This window comes from Hirundo rustica, chromosome 13, assembly GCF_015227805.2.
Source record: "Hirundo rustica isolate bHirRus1 chromosome 13, bHirRus1.pri.v3, whole genome shotgun sequence".
Lineage (NCBI taxonomy): Eukaryota > Metazoa > Chordata > Aves > Passeriformes > Hirundinidae > Hirundo > Hirundo rustica.
The window spans coordinates 10,053,629-10,069,572 of NC_053462.1; the positions used below are offsets into that span (position 1 = coordinate 10,053,629).

Below are 15,944 nucleotides of genomic sequence, written 5' to 3' on the forward strand. Positions count from 1 at the left end.
ACTGCATTTCCTCTGTACGTATATACATGTATGGCATTACACACGTAAGGCAACAGATAATAAAGGCAGTGGATTCTCACTGCAATGCACAGCTGGTAGTCTGGACAAAACATGCCTCAGGGAAAGAAAAAAAAACTACCAGAACCTGATACCCACTGAAAAACTATGTCTACCAATCCCTCCTTACAGTCATCATCAAAATATTTAAGCGATTCAGGAAATACTTCCCAGAAAGCAACATAATGGCTTGTGTCAACCAATCAGGATACACCTGACAAAATAACACCACATCTAAAAAGTCCAGCGATTTCATATTGTAATTTATTTTAATTAATGTAAAAAGATTTCTTATTGTAACTTTTTTAATAAATGTAAAAATATTCAAGTGAACTGCAGCAATTGCAACAAACTGCTGCTAGAGAAAAAAAGCTTTTACAAACCACATCATTTAATATTATAACTTAATTTTTCTATTCACATATTACATGAGCCAAAAAAATTCCCTTCAATAACCGCCCATGATAATTTCCAGCTTTTCCTCACCTCAGTTCCGGTTGCTCTCTCTCTCAGGTACGTACATGCATGTGCTTCCAGCTGTCTTCTGGAGCCAAAGCTGCCAGTCTGGATGCAGGTACATTGGCTTATGTGCCACGTTAATACTTTTATGTGCCAAAATGCAGCAGCTACCCATATAACACTGAAAATGCTACTGGTACTCTTACCTGAGAAAAGGCATCTTTAGCATCCCTGGGAACAAGAAGAAAATCTGTCATTGTTACAAACAAGTGCTTTTGGTTAGGCTTCAAAGGGGGAAAAAGTCAGGGCAAAGATACCTACATAAATTCAGATACGGCTGTGTGCAAAATAGTGACAACAACATTGTTAAAGCTCACAGTTACCTGAGGTGAGGCACCGCCAACACAAAGGAACAGCACTGAAACACGTATCCCTAAATTACTGCCCTCTTTTACTCCAACACAGCGTTCTTCTAAACATTTTAACAACTTCTAAGTGCTTAATTGGTTTGGAGTATATTGAAGTAGATTCAGAATAGCACTGAAAGACATGAATTATCTAAGCCTATGTCAAGTTTATCAGCCAACAATTAAGACAGAATTTAAGTGATGTACTGAACGAAAGCCAGTGCACATAATCACAGCCTCCTGCCACAGGAATATTTTCCTCCTCTTCTTAATAAAGAACATAGTGATCACCTGAGGTAACAGAACCCATACACTTTTGATTTATGCTCTTAACCTAAATATTCCCAATTCATACCTTTTATAAATGTCAGCACGATTACACAAAGCAAAGTAAAATAAACAGCCAATTTCACCTAAAAGTTTATTTTAAGCTTCATGATATAAACCTGCTAACTAAACTAATTCTTCATATGTTCAACTACAGCTCCTTAAAGTTACATGAAAAGTTCATCTTGGACCTACAGCTGATGAGTTGAGCTGCATGAGTAAACCACTCTCATTTTGTACTTGTGGAATATGCGGGTTATTTGTTTGATAATAACAACTCTAAGAACACCTAAAATTAATTTATATTTTAAACTTCTGGAGATACAACAACCACAAAGAATCCTGAAGCACTGCAATAGATTATTTTGAGAGAAATAGACTTCGCCAGACTTGGAGAACAATTTTTTCTCTCTCTCTCTCTCAAAAAAAAAATCAGTACATTGAATGCAGGGATTTAAAAACTCCTAAAACCACAAAGCAAATCATAACCAGATAAAGGTAAAAAGTACAAGGATTTTAATTTGAAACCCGATCCACAAGCATATAGGAGCTTCTTTCAGCTTCCAGAAATACCGAAAGGAAAAACTTGAATGTTTAGCTTTTACTGAGAGGAACAAAAGCAGCTTCTTTGGGTATCTCAGCATTAGGCTGTCAAAATACAGCGACTGATCTGCACTTGCCAGATACCTGCAACTCCCTCAGCCTGTTACTGATTTTTTTCCAATTTTCAGTAAACCTAGAAGCCTAAACATCTAATGTTTAAACCGCAAAAATAATTTTGTTTGATACAAAATTATTAAGGCATCCAGTCACACCTGTTGTATTAAATTTATAACATAATTTAAAAATATGCAAGAACAGAAATATTGTAAATAACCACAATTAAAAAGTGGATGAAGACACTGGACTAACATGTTCTAGGAGGCCAGCACTGATCCTAAGCTGTGTCAAAACTGTGTGAAGAATAGGATTTCAATATAATTGAATTATAGGATTTCAATATAATAATATTATATTTCAATATAATAATATAATAATAATAGGATTTCAATATTCCTTGCATCTTGCTTATTTAGGTATATTTACACATCTTTAAGCACAAAAAACCAAAAATTTTATCAGTCCATGAAAGGAGGCATTTCAGAAAGCATCATCAGTTTCTGTCAGCGTATCACAAACGTCTCTAACAGGAATAGCTGTAGATTACAAACTCATATAAGATTTCTACCCAGTGCAAGTAGTAAGATGTACAGCCATTCTTTGGGTGCCAAGACATTAGGTTTTATGGGGGAAAAAAAAAAAAAGACACTTAATATTTTGTAGGACTAGTGGTTACTTCTGTACATTGTCACCCTCAACCAGCAGATTCTCTGGGTGTGTTTTTAACACTTTCCCTCAAAAATGCTGCATTTGCCCACACGTTTTATGGCAAGCACTATCAACAGCTCAGTGTTCAGACACTGAGTTTATCAAGGCTGCTCAACCACCTGAATTTTAAATCTACCTTCACTCTGCACAACTCGCTTTTATCAGCTTGACAGTATTTTGACTTGGACAAATGACAGGAATTAGGTTTCCTTCATTTATAAATGTGAAGAATATTTACAATATTCTTAAGACTTATCAGTTAGTAATTATTTCAACACAGATTGTGAAATTTAATCAATGTGATACTACTTGATGATAGGTTAATTTGAAAAAAATAATAAAACAATTTTATTAATAATAGCAACTTAATAAGCAAAAAAGGTCCATAAGACAGAATGCTGTGTACTTTTTTACATGCAAGCCAAAGAAACTCACCTGTACATTTCTACCTGAAAAATTTAAAAATACTTATTTCATAATTAATTCTATTTCACACAATGCAGTATTTTCAGCTAAGACAATTCCCACCATGAACTGTGAATATACTTCAGATAAGGAACAAAGGTCTAAACCCAATACTTTATGTGATTACAAGATACCCTTAGAAATATAAAGAAACCAAAGTAGTTTTTCAATATGGGGACAGAGATAGGTGTAATTCAATTTCTGTATCCAAGGGGAAAAAAAAAAAAAAAAAGAGGAGAAAATTTGATCTTGTTTTATTCATAAAAAGAATTAAAAATATTTAATACTCCTTTGCTTTCCACGTCTCACTTGCCTGAGTCAGAGCTTCCTCTGCAGTAACTTATTCAGTAACAATGTCTTTAAAAATTAGCCAGGTTTAGCAAGAAATAGGGGCGGGATTGATGATTTTATTGATTAAAAGCTCCAAGCAGGCAAAGACCTTACATATACCTGGATCTACACCTATATGTGTCTACACACAAAACTTACCACATTGTACAGGTCTCCTGCACCACTGGAAGGATGGGAAGGCTTAAAAGTTACCATTCTAGCCTCACCTTTCCTTTATGAACACCACGATCTGTGGAGAACATGCTTGCAATAGACTTTTGTCTGCACTTTGTTTAGGCCTAAACAAATTGTTCCTAAATCCCAGGCAGAACGGGGACTTATAGTTTATTAGGCTTTTTCAAATTATAAACTTGACACTTCACACTCCCAGACTGAAGGAAAGCTGTAAACACTTAACTGGGCCAATGCCTCTCGGGTGCTCTGTTCAAGGGCAGTGAGATGTTCCTCGAGATCATCTGGGCCATGCTGGCACAAGAACACTTTTTGAGCACGTTTCTGTGCTTCAGTGACATGTGTTTATTCTCATCTCCAAGTCTGAGAGTGGTCTGATGTTCATACAGATATTTACATATAATACTAAAGGAATAATATTTGTGTAACTTACCCACTAAAAAGTAAAGCTCATCAAGAGAGATACAACTCAGCCATTCCTTCTGCAATCAGTACATCGTAAAAACAGCTTTTTCTGAAACCTATACAAATGCAAAGATTAAATTAAGAACCTGTGAACTTTATTTTGCATAAAGAATTGCAATAAAAGTATAAATGCATTTTACATCTAAGAATCTCTAATTCTGGCAACTTTGCAATGCAGACTGCTTTCCTCCTCTCGCATGTACCGCATTCAGAGAGGATTACATCATCTCAAAGAGCCAGAAAAACAGAAATAGACCAGGGAGGCCCATTACAGCAGACACAGAGTAATTAAAAAGACTATAACTTTTTCGTTAGAGAAGGAGATAACTCAAGAAAAAAGGGTCATTATGTTTCTAAAGAGACAAATAAAATCATGTGCAATTTAAGTTCTCGGAAAGGCCAGTAATGCCTTCCATCTGTTGAGAACAGCCTTGGAAGCACAGGAGGAAACTGCTCCTTGATCTAGCAAAGAATTTAAACTAGCAGCTTAAATATTTGAGCAAATTGTTGGAACCAAAGGTAGTTTGAACTTGATCATCAAATTGATCACTTTCCTGAAATAACTTAGTAAGCATTAAAACAGAGTAATCATTGAAGGACATTGACGTGCTCTATTTTAACAGCAGGGCAGCAAGAAAAATTATTTCTCCAAAAAAGTAAAATCAGTGAAATGTTATTGACTGCACTGAAACTATTAACACACACATGCTCATTCTGTGATGCTGAGATTTCAGAGAAAAATGGTTAGGTAAAACCAATTAAAAATGTAAACAATTCAATACTTTGTTTGAGTATTATCCTAAATGAAAGTGTTTCCATTTTTATGTCAGGTTCCTCCTCCTAGATATATAATTTAAAAAATAAATAAATTTTATAATGAATGTTCCGCATATTTTCTTGTTTCCTTGTCCAGTGGGGGGAAAATGTTCTGGTTCACAGCTCAAAAGAGCAGATTTTCTGGTTTAAAAGATTTGAGTGAGTCAATACCTGCAAATAATGTAGGCAGGTCAAAAGGAATGTCCTTCTTCTTCCAAAAGAATATCATTCTTGACAAATCACTGCTAACCACATTATACTGAATTCTTCAACAAACCAGAAAGGCAGATACAGTCAAAGATTTCCCTAGCAGTCTTACTAGTGTAAGAAAAGAGAGAAAGGTACAATCAGAACCAACTATTCCCCCTTTCATCCTCATCAGAACCTTCTGCCTCAGGGTTCAGGACTTTCTCTTATATTAGCAATGGCACGGCCTGATCAAATCTTTTAAACAAAGCTTTATTCAGTATTACCACTCAAGCACGGTTCCAACCGCAGAACACTGCTGTACAGCACCAGGCATTTTCCTCCATGGCATAGCTTTAAGAAAAAAGAAAGTTAACAGCAGAGAGGCTGCTCTCCTAAAGGTTTGCCATTTCTACAAAGCTCTTTTGCAGTGCCCAAGAGCCTTGAAAATACATTCTACACTCAAACTCAACCAGTATTTACATTCACAGGGTTTTGCTCAGGACCTGACTCCTGCATGTTCACTTCTCCAAGCACACAGGTAGTTAAAACTATAGCCAATTGGACCCACCAAGTCTTCAGACCCTAATAATTCTTCAAAAATAAAAGGAGGCTTTTGTATTTTCTGTTGACAGATATTAACAATTGCTCTCGCTCAAATGTCTTTTAAAAACCTGAGGTATATTAGCAAATATTTAAACTTTAGACAACTAAAACTGAGAGCATGTTCACTGTAGGTTCTTCCAATACACAAAATAATACCACACAGCCTTAGACGTTAAGAAACATACTAAATCTGTGAAAGATATGTAAAGGCATTTAATCACAAAGACAGAACTTCCATTTCCTTCTCACTACCTCCACAATATTATACTATTATTATTCATGTACTTCTAAAACACACTGAAGAAAAAGTGACAAATCTGATACTATGTTTATGTGTTCAGTATTTTGTTTACAAGCTGGAAGCTCTGTGAAGGCTGTCTATTAGCCGAAGCTCACCCTAAAGGCTGAATATTGGGTAAATGCTACTATGGAGAAGCATCCTTAACCAGGCCAAGGAACCCCACAGAAGCGATCCATGTTCCCTTTTGAGAGAGATGCAAAACAGGCAGACAGGAATGCAGCAGTACTCTTCTTCCAGTCAATACATATGCTCCAAGGATACTACTGGGTGCGGGGAAAAATACAGGGTAAAAAAAAAAAAAAAATCTGATCTATCTTTCTCACGGGAGTCAAAGCCGCAGCCTCACAGCCCAGCGGTTTCCAGGCGGCGCCGCCTCACGGAGTGCGGGGCAGCGCTGGGCACGGGACACAGGGCAGGAAACACCTGGCGCGGGCCCAGCTGGGAACAGCGGCATTCTCCCCCCGTGCCCAGGTAGCTGGAAGTGGTTTCTGGCCAGGTTTTTGTGACACGAGACACGGAACAGCCCACGCGAAGCGTGAGGCGCCCCGACCCGCAAAAACCCCTCAGGCAGAGGCGGCCCGGCGGCAGCCCCGCTCAGCCCCGGACTGCTTCCGCTCCCCGCCTCCCCGCGGCGGCCGAGCCCGGCACTTTGGTTCCGGGGCCTGCCAGGGCCGTGCGGGAGCCGCGCCGGGCGGCGGGTGAGGAGCGGGCGGCGCGGGGGGCCTGCAGCCGGGCGCGGAGCGGCCGAGGAGCTCCCGCCCCACCGCGGGAGGAGAGAGGAGGCAGCACGGCTCGGGAGCGCCGAGGGCCCGCGCTCTGAGCGGGGCGGGCTCGGGCAGGAAGCGGCTTTGCGCCCGCAGGGGCCTCGGTGCCGCTGCGGCCGCGGGACGGGGCCGTTCGGGCACGCCCGGGCGGCAGAACCGCGCTGTTTCTCCGCTGGCACAGCAGCGGCCGAGGGCTGTCCCCGCCCGCAGAAGCTGCGAGCGCTGCGCTCCGGAGCCGGCCCGCGCTCAGCTCGCTCGGCTGATAGCGGCCAGCAGCCGCATAGAGGGAGTGTGTGGCACCCCATGAGCTTTGCAACCCCCCAAGTGGACCGGCCGACGTTCTGAGTTGTCCTAGAATTGGAGCTGGCGTGTGGAGGGTACTCTCCACCGGCAGTGATTTACCAGGGGTTTGGAGATGAGGTGCAGTCGGAGTTTTTATTTAGTCTTAAAAATATGTGTTTGAAATGAGATTTAAGTCTTAGAGTTCTAGTCTGTGCACTGTGCTGTATGTATAGTGCTGCAGCCCGGGCACAGCTATTCTTTTGAGGCCGCAGCCTTATCCCTTGTCAGTATAGATAACAAAAGTGCTTCAGGGTGTCACCGTTGAGCGCCACGGAGTGCAAGACATTACACTGAAAAGAATCAGTTTGCAGGCTGGGAATGCATGTCCAATTCCAGGGCCTCTCGCCCTCTGCTTCTGAGGAAACTTGAGAATAGCACAGGTTACCCTGAGATGTAAAGTATGCTTGCTTTATCTCAGCGAAACTTGCAAGCAAATTGCACTAGAAAATTCGTATGCATATTAGATTTTGTGTTTATTTGAGAGGACATCCCTGCCCTTTCAAAAGTTAGGCCTTTGCAGAGGGGGAGGGAAGGTATCATAGCATGCATGAGTATTTAATTTTACCAGAAAATAACCATTTTTTTCTTGGATTGATTTTAATTTTGTGTTGGAAACTTAAGTGAGTTTTTTTGGTTTGTTACTTTCCAATTATATTAGACTTGATTTTATTTAATCGCTTAATTTTGGATTGCATTTCAGGACTTACTGTTTGTTTTTGTTAAACGTGACTTTGCTACATCATTTCCTAAGTGTGATCCTGGATATGGAAAAGTAAACCTAAATTAGCTGAAAGTAAATACTGAGAATAACTTCTTTTATTGCAAGTGATGCAGCACAAAGTGCCAAAGGCAGTTTATAACTACTGGAGGCTGCACAGTCTCCTGGCTGGGGGCAGCTTTGAGGATGAGAGAGCACCCCAAGTGATCAGTCAGAAGGGGTTGTGACAGCACAGCAGCACTAATTCTGTCTGCCCTGGGGTGGGCACATGGTCATATTTCTCATGCCTTGCTCACAGTACATGCTGAAAGTTTTGTGCCAGCTGCAGAGGGTGAGACAACAGCTGTCCTGAAAAAAGCCTGAAAAAAAAAATCCATCAATGGTACTAAATAAACACAAACTTGCAGAAGTCTAGACTGGCTCAGCACTTACTATCTGGTACCTGGGACACCAAAGGCCTCTTCTGGCTGTTTCTTTTCAGCCTCAAACTCTTCTCCTGGAAAATTTCTTCTATTTTACAGAGTTCTATCCAAGCAGGATTTCATTCAGGTTGTTGGGTTGGCCCCCACACAGATCTTAGGGTGGAGATCTAAATCTGCACAATTAAGTTTTGTCTTACAAATTTCTGTCCTGTAGGCATATAATTTCTTATCAGTAGTCATGATGGAGACAAATAGGATTGCTCATCCAGGTAAACACTGCTCACCAGTGTTTTCATAAACTTTTAGGCACAGATCCTAACAACAGAGAAATAATAGACTTCTGCAGTAGTTCAGTGAGTGGGATAATGAATGTGCATCTGTGCATTAAGGATGCAGATCTCAAGTTCTTTCCAGCTGTTTATCTCATGCTCTCCTGAAATCTCTTGACTCAGATGATTTTATTATTCTTTCTCTTGTAGGGATTACCTTCTTTGATGAGAGATTTTTGTTAAATCGGATATAATAGAATAATTTCCAGTAGATAAGTTCATAGTAATTGGATTTTTATTTAACATTTTGTCGGTTTCAGCTAACCATGTCTTTAAATTCATCTACACTTTCAAATGAAGAAAACGCTCAAGGAGCAAAAGGAAATACTGAGTGTTTGGAAAGCCTACTGCAGACTCCATCATCATTTCAAGATAATCCACTTCAACAATTACAGTTAGCATCGCAGGAAGTACTGGAAAAGGCAAAGAAGAGTGGGAGATCAAAATGCCCTCGATGCAATAGTTCAAGGATGTTTTATTGTTATACATGCTTTGTTCCTGTAGAAACTGTCCCTACCAAAGAAATTCCAACTGTGAAGGTTACTATTTGTTAATGATTTCTTATAATTTCTTTTGGGTTTTAGTTACTGTGGACAGAATAGTCTGGCTGGAGCCATTTCTTTTCTGACTCATTCTTTACATTCAACTTGAATGCAGCTATAAGAATGAATAAACTACAGTTAGATAAAATTGCTGGTTTTACTTGAGGAATTACATGTACAAACACTGAAAATGTTCCAATCCTCACATAAACATTTATGTATCTCCTAAATGAGAGTATAGGCTGAAGTCACTCAGCTTCTCATGCAACTGTGTTTTCACTTAGTTGTTGAAAGTTTCTTTATGGTGCCCTTGCACATTCTTCCGTTTCTAATAACTCTGGCCAGAACACATTCTATTGTGAACAAAAAAATTCTCCATAACCGAGGGTGCATTTTACATAAAATGTGACCTAAAAGACATTCCTATATGTCATGGTTCCATAATTCAGATAAGTACTCTTAAAATATAAATAGTATAATGCCTTTCAGCTAAGATACTTGGGGAAGCTCTCAGAGAGGACTGAGACTTTTTGCAAAATCAGTTAGGATCCAAGATGCATTTTGAAGATACTGGAGTTTGAAAGCACCATAAAAATACTTTAGAAGTACTTTGGAAATTTGACCTAGTAAACTTAGGTGTATTTTCATTGAAATAGCCCTTTTCACAGTTGGGTGAATATCTAATAGAGATAAGTATTCATATTTAGAACCATTATATTGCTTAAATTAAGACCACATCTAATTTACCTTATTGATTCTATTTCTGGAGATTTTACTATGCTACTGCTGGCAGCATTCCAAAGTGCATCATTGCTTACTTAGGTATTTGCATAAATTGAATGTAAAAGGTGCATCTTCTAACTTGTCTCTAGTTTAGTTCTAAACCTATCAAAAATTGCCAGATGTTTCAATTACACACCCATAGGAATGTCTCCCAAATTTTGAGTAAGTTTTTGTACAGATGTTTGTAAATATGATGATAAATAGTGCTTTTTTCTTCTTTTACTCTAGTTACCTTTGAAGATTGACATTATTAAACACCCAAATGAAACCGACGGCAAAAGCACTGCTGTGCATGCTAAGCTCCTGGCACCTGATGATGTTACAATTTATAAATACCCTTGCATTCCAGAATATGAAGAGAAGAGACACGAAGTAAGAGATTCTCTAGAGTTAGCCAGGCTTTATGCTGGGGAGCTGCAGCTTTCTCCTGCAGTGGTAGTGCCCTGCTGGGAGGAAACCACTGTTGCATTAGTGCAGTCCATCCTGTGCTCTCAAAACTTAGCTCCGCAAACACAGAGTTCTGCACTGGAACCTTTTCTCCAAAGCTGAGAAAGACTGCAGCACTATTCAATCACCTTGAATTTTGTATGTTCATCACCTCACATAATGGACAATTGGATTTACTGGGTACCTGAAGAAATCTTTTGCCTAAAAATTAAAGTATTCAACTTGGAGCAAGTTAAACAGCAGTTGAATGCTATGCTCATGTAGCAGCTGCAGTATTTAAACCTTAAAATTTTTAACATTCACTATGACAGAGGAAAACAGGTAAAATGCAACTCTTGTCTATCATAGCATAGAGCACAAAAAAATTGAGCTATGAACTTGGATGTATATGTTCATTTAAAGAGTAAGCTATTCTTTTCTGGCCCTCCTGCCCCATATACTGCAGTGACAGGTGACATTTGAACTTCCTCAGGGCTGACACCAGTGTCTTGGCTTGGAAAATCTTTTTGTACAGAAGTGTTAGAGGTAGTAGTAGAGGCATGGAAGTAACATTACTTAAAAATGTCTGTTAAGGATCTCAATTCATTAACATGTTTTTAACATGGATTTTACACTATATAAGACAATAGAATATTTTTAAGAGATACTATTTCATCTCGTCCTGACTTAAATGTTTATAGACAGGGTAGAAAATTTCTGTTGTTTGATACAATTCCTGTTGTTTTATTAGATTTTATTGACACTCACATCTCTTTGTTTTCTTCATTCAGATAGCACTTATATTTCCTGGCCCCAATTCAGTTTCAGTAAAAGATATTGCTTTCCATCTCCAAAAGTACACCAAGAAAGGTGTCTGTGCTAGTGATGATGACTGTTCCAGAGAGCCACTTCTTAAACAAGCAAAAGTAGAACCTGAAGAAGAAAAAAATCCCAGTGAAGGCATCTCAAGCAGCAGGAGTGAAGGTACTAGACTGAAGAAAATAATATTTATTGACAGTACCTGGAATCAAACTAACAAGATAATAACTGATGAACGACTTCAAGGTAAAAAAACCACAAGTTGATACTGAGATGTTATTGCTGCAGAAATGATTAAGGGACATATGTCTATATAGAAACCTGAGCACAGTGTAAGCTTTTATGTACCCCTATATCTGAGTGTATATGAAGGATTCAGCAGCCTGTTCCAGGGCTGTAGAATACTTTGAGCCAAAAACTCCATTACTTTTCATGTCATATAATTTATTCTGCAAAAAGATAATCCTAGTACTAAAAAAGCATTTACATTTATTTGTGTCACTTCTCTATTGGAGCAAATTTCCTCAGTCTCAGAGAACAGAAGCTGTCATCTTAGAGAGTAGAACAGTAGGAAGGAAGGCAGGAAGATTTCCTTTGCAGGTGGCTGCCTGCTTTCCAGAGACCCACAGGACCATTTCTCTTGATGTTGGTGGCAGACAGGCCCCAGGAAGATAAATGAGGGATTCAGGAGGTTCAGCACAGGTTCGTCATTGCTTGGGTTCTCTTTCTCCTGAAGTTGCTAATGGACATTTCCATGCTCTCACTACTCCAGACAAAAAGGGAATGGCTGCTTGCCCTCAACACCCTTCCAACTCTGAATGCACAAACTGGTAATTCTGTAAAAAGTTTTTGTCTTAGGTTCTTTACAAGAAGTTTACGTTTAAGCATTCTAATTAAAACCGCAAAAGACAAAACAATTTAGCAATAGCATTCCATTTCCTTTGAGATGAACAGGAGTTTGAAAATACTTTCATTAGTACAAAACGTGCACTTAGCTGGGAGGCAGGTTGTCAAGTTTATATGCAACATGTATATACATACATACATACTACTGCTGCTTCGCACTGGGTCCTATGAGGAATTTCACAGACTTCCTTTCATAGACGATGAACGTTGCCTTGCTGCCTAGTCAGTCTATTAAAGAATCCCACATGTTAATATGATATATTGGCTAATTAAAATCCTGTTACAAGTATTTAGTTTAACGTAAAACATACTCTATCAGCTACATTGAAGTATTACTGTAAAGATTAGAGGAATTACATGTTGCAAGTTAATGTAAGGCATTTGAAACTTATTTTAAGAGGATGAATTCAAGAAAAGTAACAGGCAGCCAGGGGAAGCAAAAGTTTCCATGGAAGCCTATGCATATATTAGTCTAAATGTCCTAATTGGTGGTACCTTGGAGCTCTTGAATGGTTTCCAGTTTCCCCATGACAATGCTGATTGCTCTCTCCTTTCTAGAACATCTCGGTTCCAGCTGTTTTTGCAGCCCCCTGGGTTCCTGAGCACCCTTCAGGAGTGCTGTGAGGTTTAATAGTGTCACGAAAGTCAGTTTCTAGTATGGAAGAGTTTTACCCATCCACACATTGGGTATAACAACGTGCACAGCCCATGCATGCATTACTTTCCTCAGTATTTGTCATAAAGAACATAAATTGCATTAATAGCCCTTTTAGAGATTGAAGTTTTCACTTTCACAATGAATGGGGCAGAGGTTCCTTAGGCATAAACTGATGACATTTTTTTGTTGTATATACATGAAAAATAGAGAACTGTTTTCATTTTTCAGTTCAATTGCAAATGAAGTCATCATCCAACAAAATATTCATCATATGCTAAAGTTCAAAAAGGAGTGTTCATAATTCCAAATAAAAAGTAATTGCCATACTTATTAAGAGTAAGTTACAAGAAATACTGAATGAAAACATTAATGAAGCCAAGAAAATGTAAAGAAAAGCCTTGTGTTTTGTAAACCTGTCTATATTTATATAGACAGTAAATCCAGTAAATTGTGCTGCAAGAGAAAGCAAATGAGCACATTTATCTTAAAATAAGCTGAGAGAACTTGGACAAAAAATACTTCTATATCTTGGAAAAGTGCTTAATATATCTTTATAAGAGAAAACTAAATCAGTTAAAGACAAAAAAATGCATGAGAATTGGTAATGTCTAGGATTGATTACTTCATTAAAAGTGATCTCTAGGTCAGAAAACAGTTGACTTTAATGTAAATTATGACTTTCTCACATGAGTGATGGAGCTTACTACCAATATCACCATGATTGTTAACGAAACTGATTGCTTTGGATTTTTTTTCCTTTAAGTTTGAACTGCTTTGTACTAGCCAAATATTTTATTAGCTTACACATTAGTATTGTGGGGTTTCATATGAACAGTGCATATTTGTAAGCAAACATTGCCCTTGGCTGTATACAGAGACACAACAGATGAAACATGCTCAGTAAACTTTTATCCTTAACCCCCTCTGGTTTTATTTTTTTAAAATGAAAAGTATTTTAAAAAATCTTTTGTTTGAAGCAGCTGATGCTGCACTTGTGGTAAGCTCAGTAGTGTTTGTTTGTATTCAAGCCACAACTACATGGGAGTTCACATTGGAGGAATCATCCCTGACATTTACTTCACTGCTTTTAGGGTGGAAGCACTGCTGGGTTTGATGGAAGTTTTCACTTTGGTTAGGGCTGAGAATTCAAGTGTTAAAAACTCTTGAGGGCAACAAGCTTAATGCAATTTCCTACTACTATTTTAAGTTTCAATGTGTAGGATTGTTAGAGGTAACAATTAGATTATGACATTTTGAGGTTTTGGTTCTGAAATGCCAATAATAACATTTAAATTCAGGGACAGGCTCTCCTGTCCAGGGTGTTTTTAAATGCTATAATTGAGATTTCTTCTACAATGCAGGATACCATACATTACTAACTGCAAAGCAAACAACTAAATCCCTCTTGCAATTACACTGAAAAGAATTAAACACATTTTGTAGGTTAAAAGTGTAGAATTACAAGTGCTGGGCTCTAGCCTGAATTTGGACCTTACTGAAACTTCCCTGTCCATAACTTACAAGCAATTCTTAGACCATACTGGTTTTTGTACTGTTACCTAAACTGTCCCATTAGACAGAGTATCAGATTGTGATAGAAAAAGATAACTTTACAATCTGCTTCTGATATTGTTGACAGGTATGTTCTTCATGATCCAACTGCCTGTCCTGTTTACAAAGTGATAACACATTAAGGTGTTTTGAATAGTTTGCATCTTAGGAAACTTAAAAACTTAAAACTTGAGATACATGTTTAAAATTTATCTGAATAATGGAATAGTTACAGAGACATAAACAGATTGAAGATTTTCTTGTGACATACAGGCACCAAATTCCCTCTTTCATCTTAAGTGGGAATGCTTTTAGTATCTAATAAAGTTAATTACGAGATGCTGTCATACTTACTCCTGAGTAATTTCAGTGAGGTTTCAGTTACTTAACAAGCATAAGTGAAAAGTTTCTGGCTCTTCAGCAATGCTAACAGTCTGAGGGATTCTGTTTTACGCTTGAAATGTATTAACTTTGCAAAAGATGAAGCAATAATTTTATGAAGATTGATGGGTCTTGGTAGATGTGGGTTTCACTGTTGCCATGGGAAGCAACTCTGCAGTTTACTAAGGGCTGTGTGGCTTTTTGAGTGAAAGGATAACCTGTAATTAACTGCAGATATGAAGATTGTAACCTAGCACTTCATCAAATTCCTAAGTGGTCCAAGGAGGATAAAATTATTGCCTCAGTTTTACAGATGAAAAATGGAGGTACAGGAAGAGAAATTATTTTCGTGCAGGCACTGAGCAGGCTAGCAAGCAAACTCAGAAGACAAAACTAAAATCTTGTTTGACATTCTGGCCACCAATCCACATTGTCTAATCTAGGTCATCTTTTTTCCTTGACAGGGTTACTGCAAATTGAGTTGAAGACAAGGAAAACTTGCTTTTGGCGTCATCAGAAGGGAAAACCAGATACATACCTTTCCACAATAGAAGCAATTTATTATTTCCTTGTGGACTATCATCAGGAGATTTTGAAAGAGAGCTACAAAGGACAATATGATAATCTGCTTTTTTTCTTTTCATTTATGTATACCTTGATTAAAGATGCCAAGTGTTGTGCAGGAAAAGAGTAAGCTGTCTGTTGGTGCATGACACTACTCTTCTTTGTAATAATAAACTGCACAAACATAACTGGGATTTTTTTTGGAAACAGATTGCACTCTAAATAAATGTCCAAAAGTGAGCTGCAGACCTCATCCTGCACGCTTGAGGTTGTAGAACTGCTCAGATGAGCAGTCTGATTAGAGTTACTTATTTGAAAACAGTTACATTTTGCTAAATATTGCTGTACTTCACTCACTGTGATGAGCACATTTCCTGAGATGGGAGTGGAGGACTTGACCCCTCTTGCCATAAAGAGTCATCTCTTTTAACTGTAAGAAGGAATTAGCATGCTGGCTTTTCATTGTTACTAATACTTCTGTCAGATGTTTTCTTTGTGGTTTACACAGCAATACTGATTTCACCTTCATGGCTTACTGACATGAGCAGATGGTGTTTAGTTGCCAGGGAGAGTGACAGCAATACAGAATGAAAGAGCACATTAACTGAATATGAATTTTATACATTCAAGATTAATTCTGCAAAATTCTAGATAAATATTTCTGAATATTCTCAGAAATGTGTTACTTAAGACAAAATGTATATTGTCAAAGTGACAGACTGAAAAATTACAATAGATTATTTTTTAAACAAAACAGCCA

At 38.2% G+C, this 15,944-nt stretch overlaps 1 protein-coding gene across 2 annotated transcripts; it reads left to right on the plus strand.

Annotated features, from left to right (window-relative positions):
• Window positions 1-6,940: 6,940 nt before the first annotated feature.
• On the plus strand, window positions 6,941-15,378 carry DTWD1 (DTW domain containing 1). 2 transcript variants are annotated; one of them, XM_058422400.1, is made up of 5 exons: window positions 6,941-7,163; window positions 8,815-9,093; window positions 10,108-10,251; window positions 11,097-11,289; window positions 15,085-15,378. In XM_058422400.1, exons 2-5 carry the CDS (start codon window positions 8,821-8,823, stop codon window positions 15,312-15,314), a joined length of 840 nt encoding a protein of 279 aa, XP_058278383.1. In that variant the 5' UTR covers window positions 6,941-7,163; window positions 8,815-8,820; the 3' UTR covers window positions 15,315-15,378. The 2 variants fall into 2 exon arrangements, with proteins under 2 accessions (XP_058278383.1, XP_039933487.1); XM_040077553.1 differs by having other exon boundaries at window positions 6,945-7,163; window positions 11,097-11,370.
• Window positions 15,379-15,944: the final 566 nt, after the last annotated feature.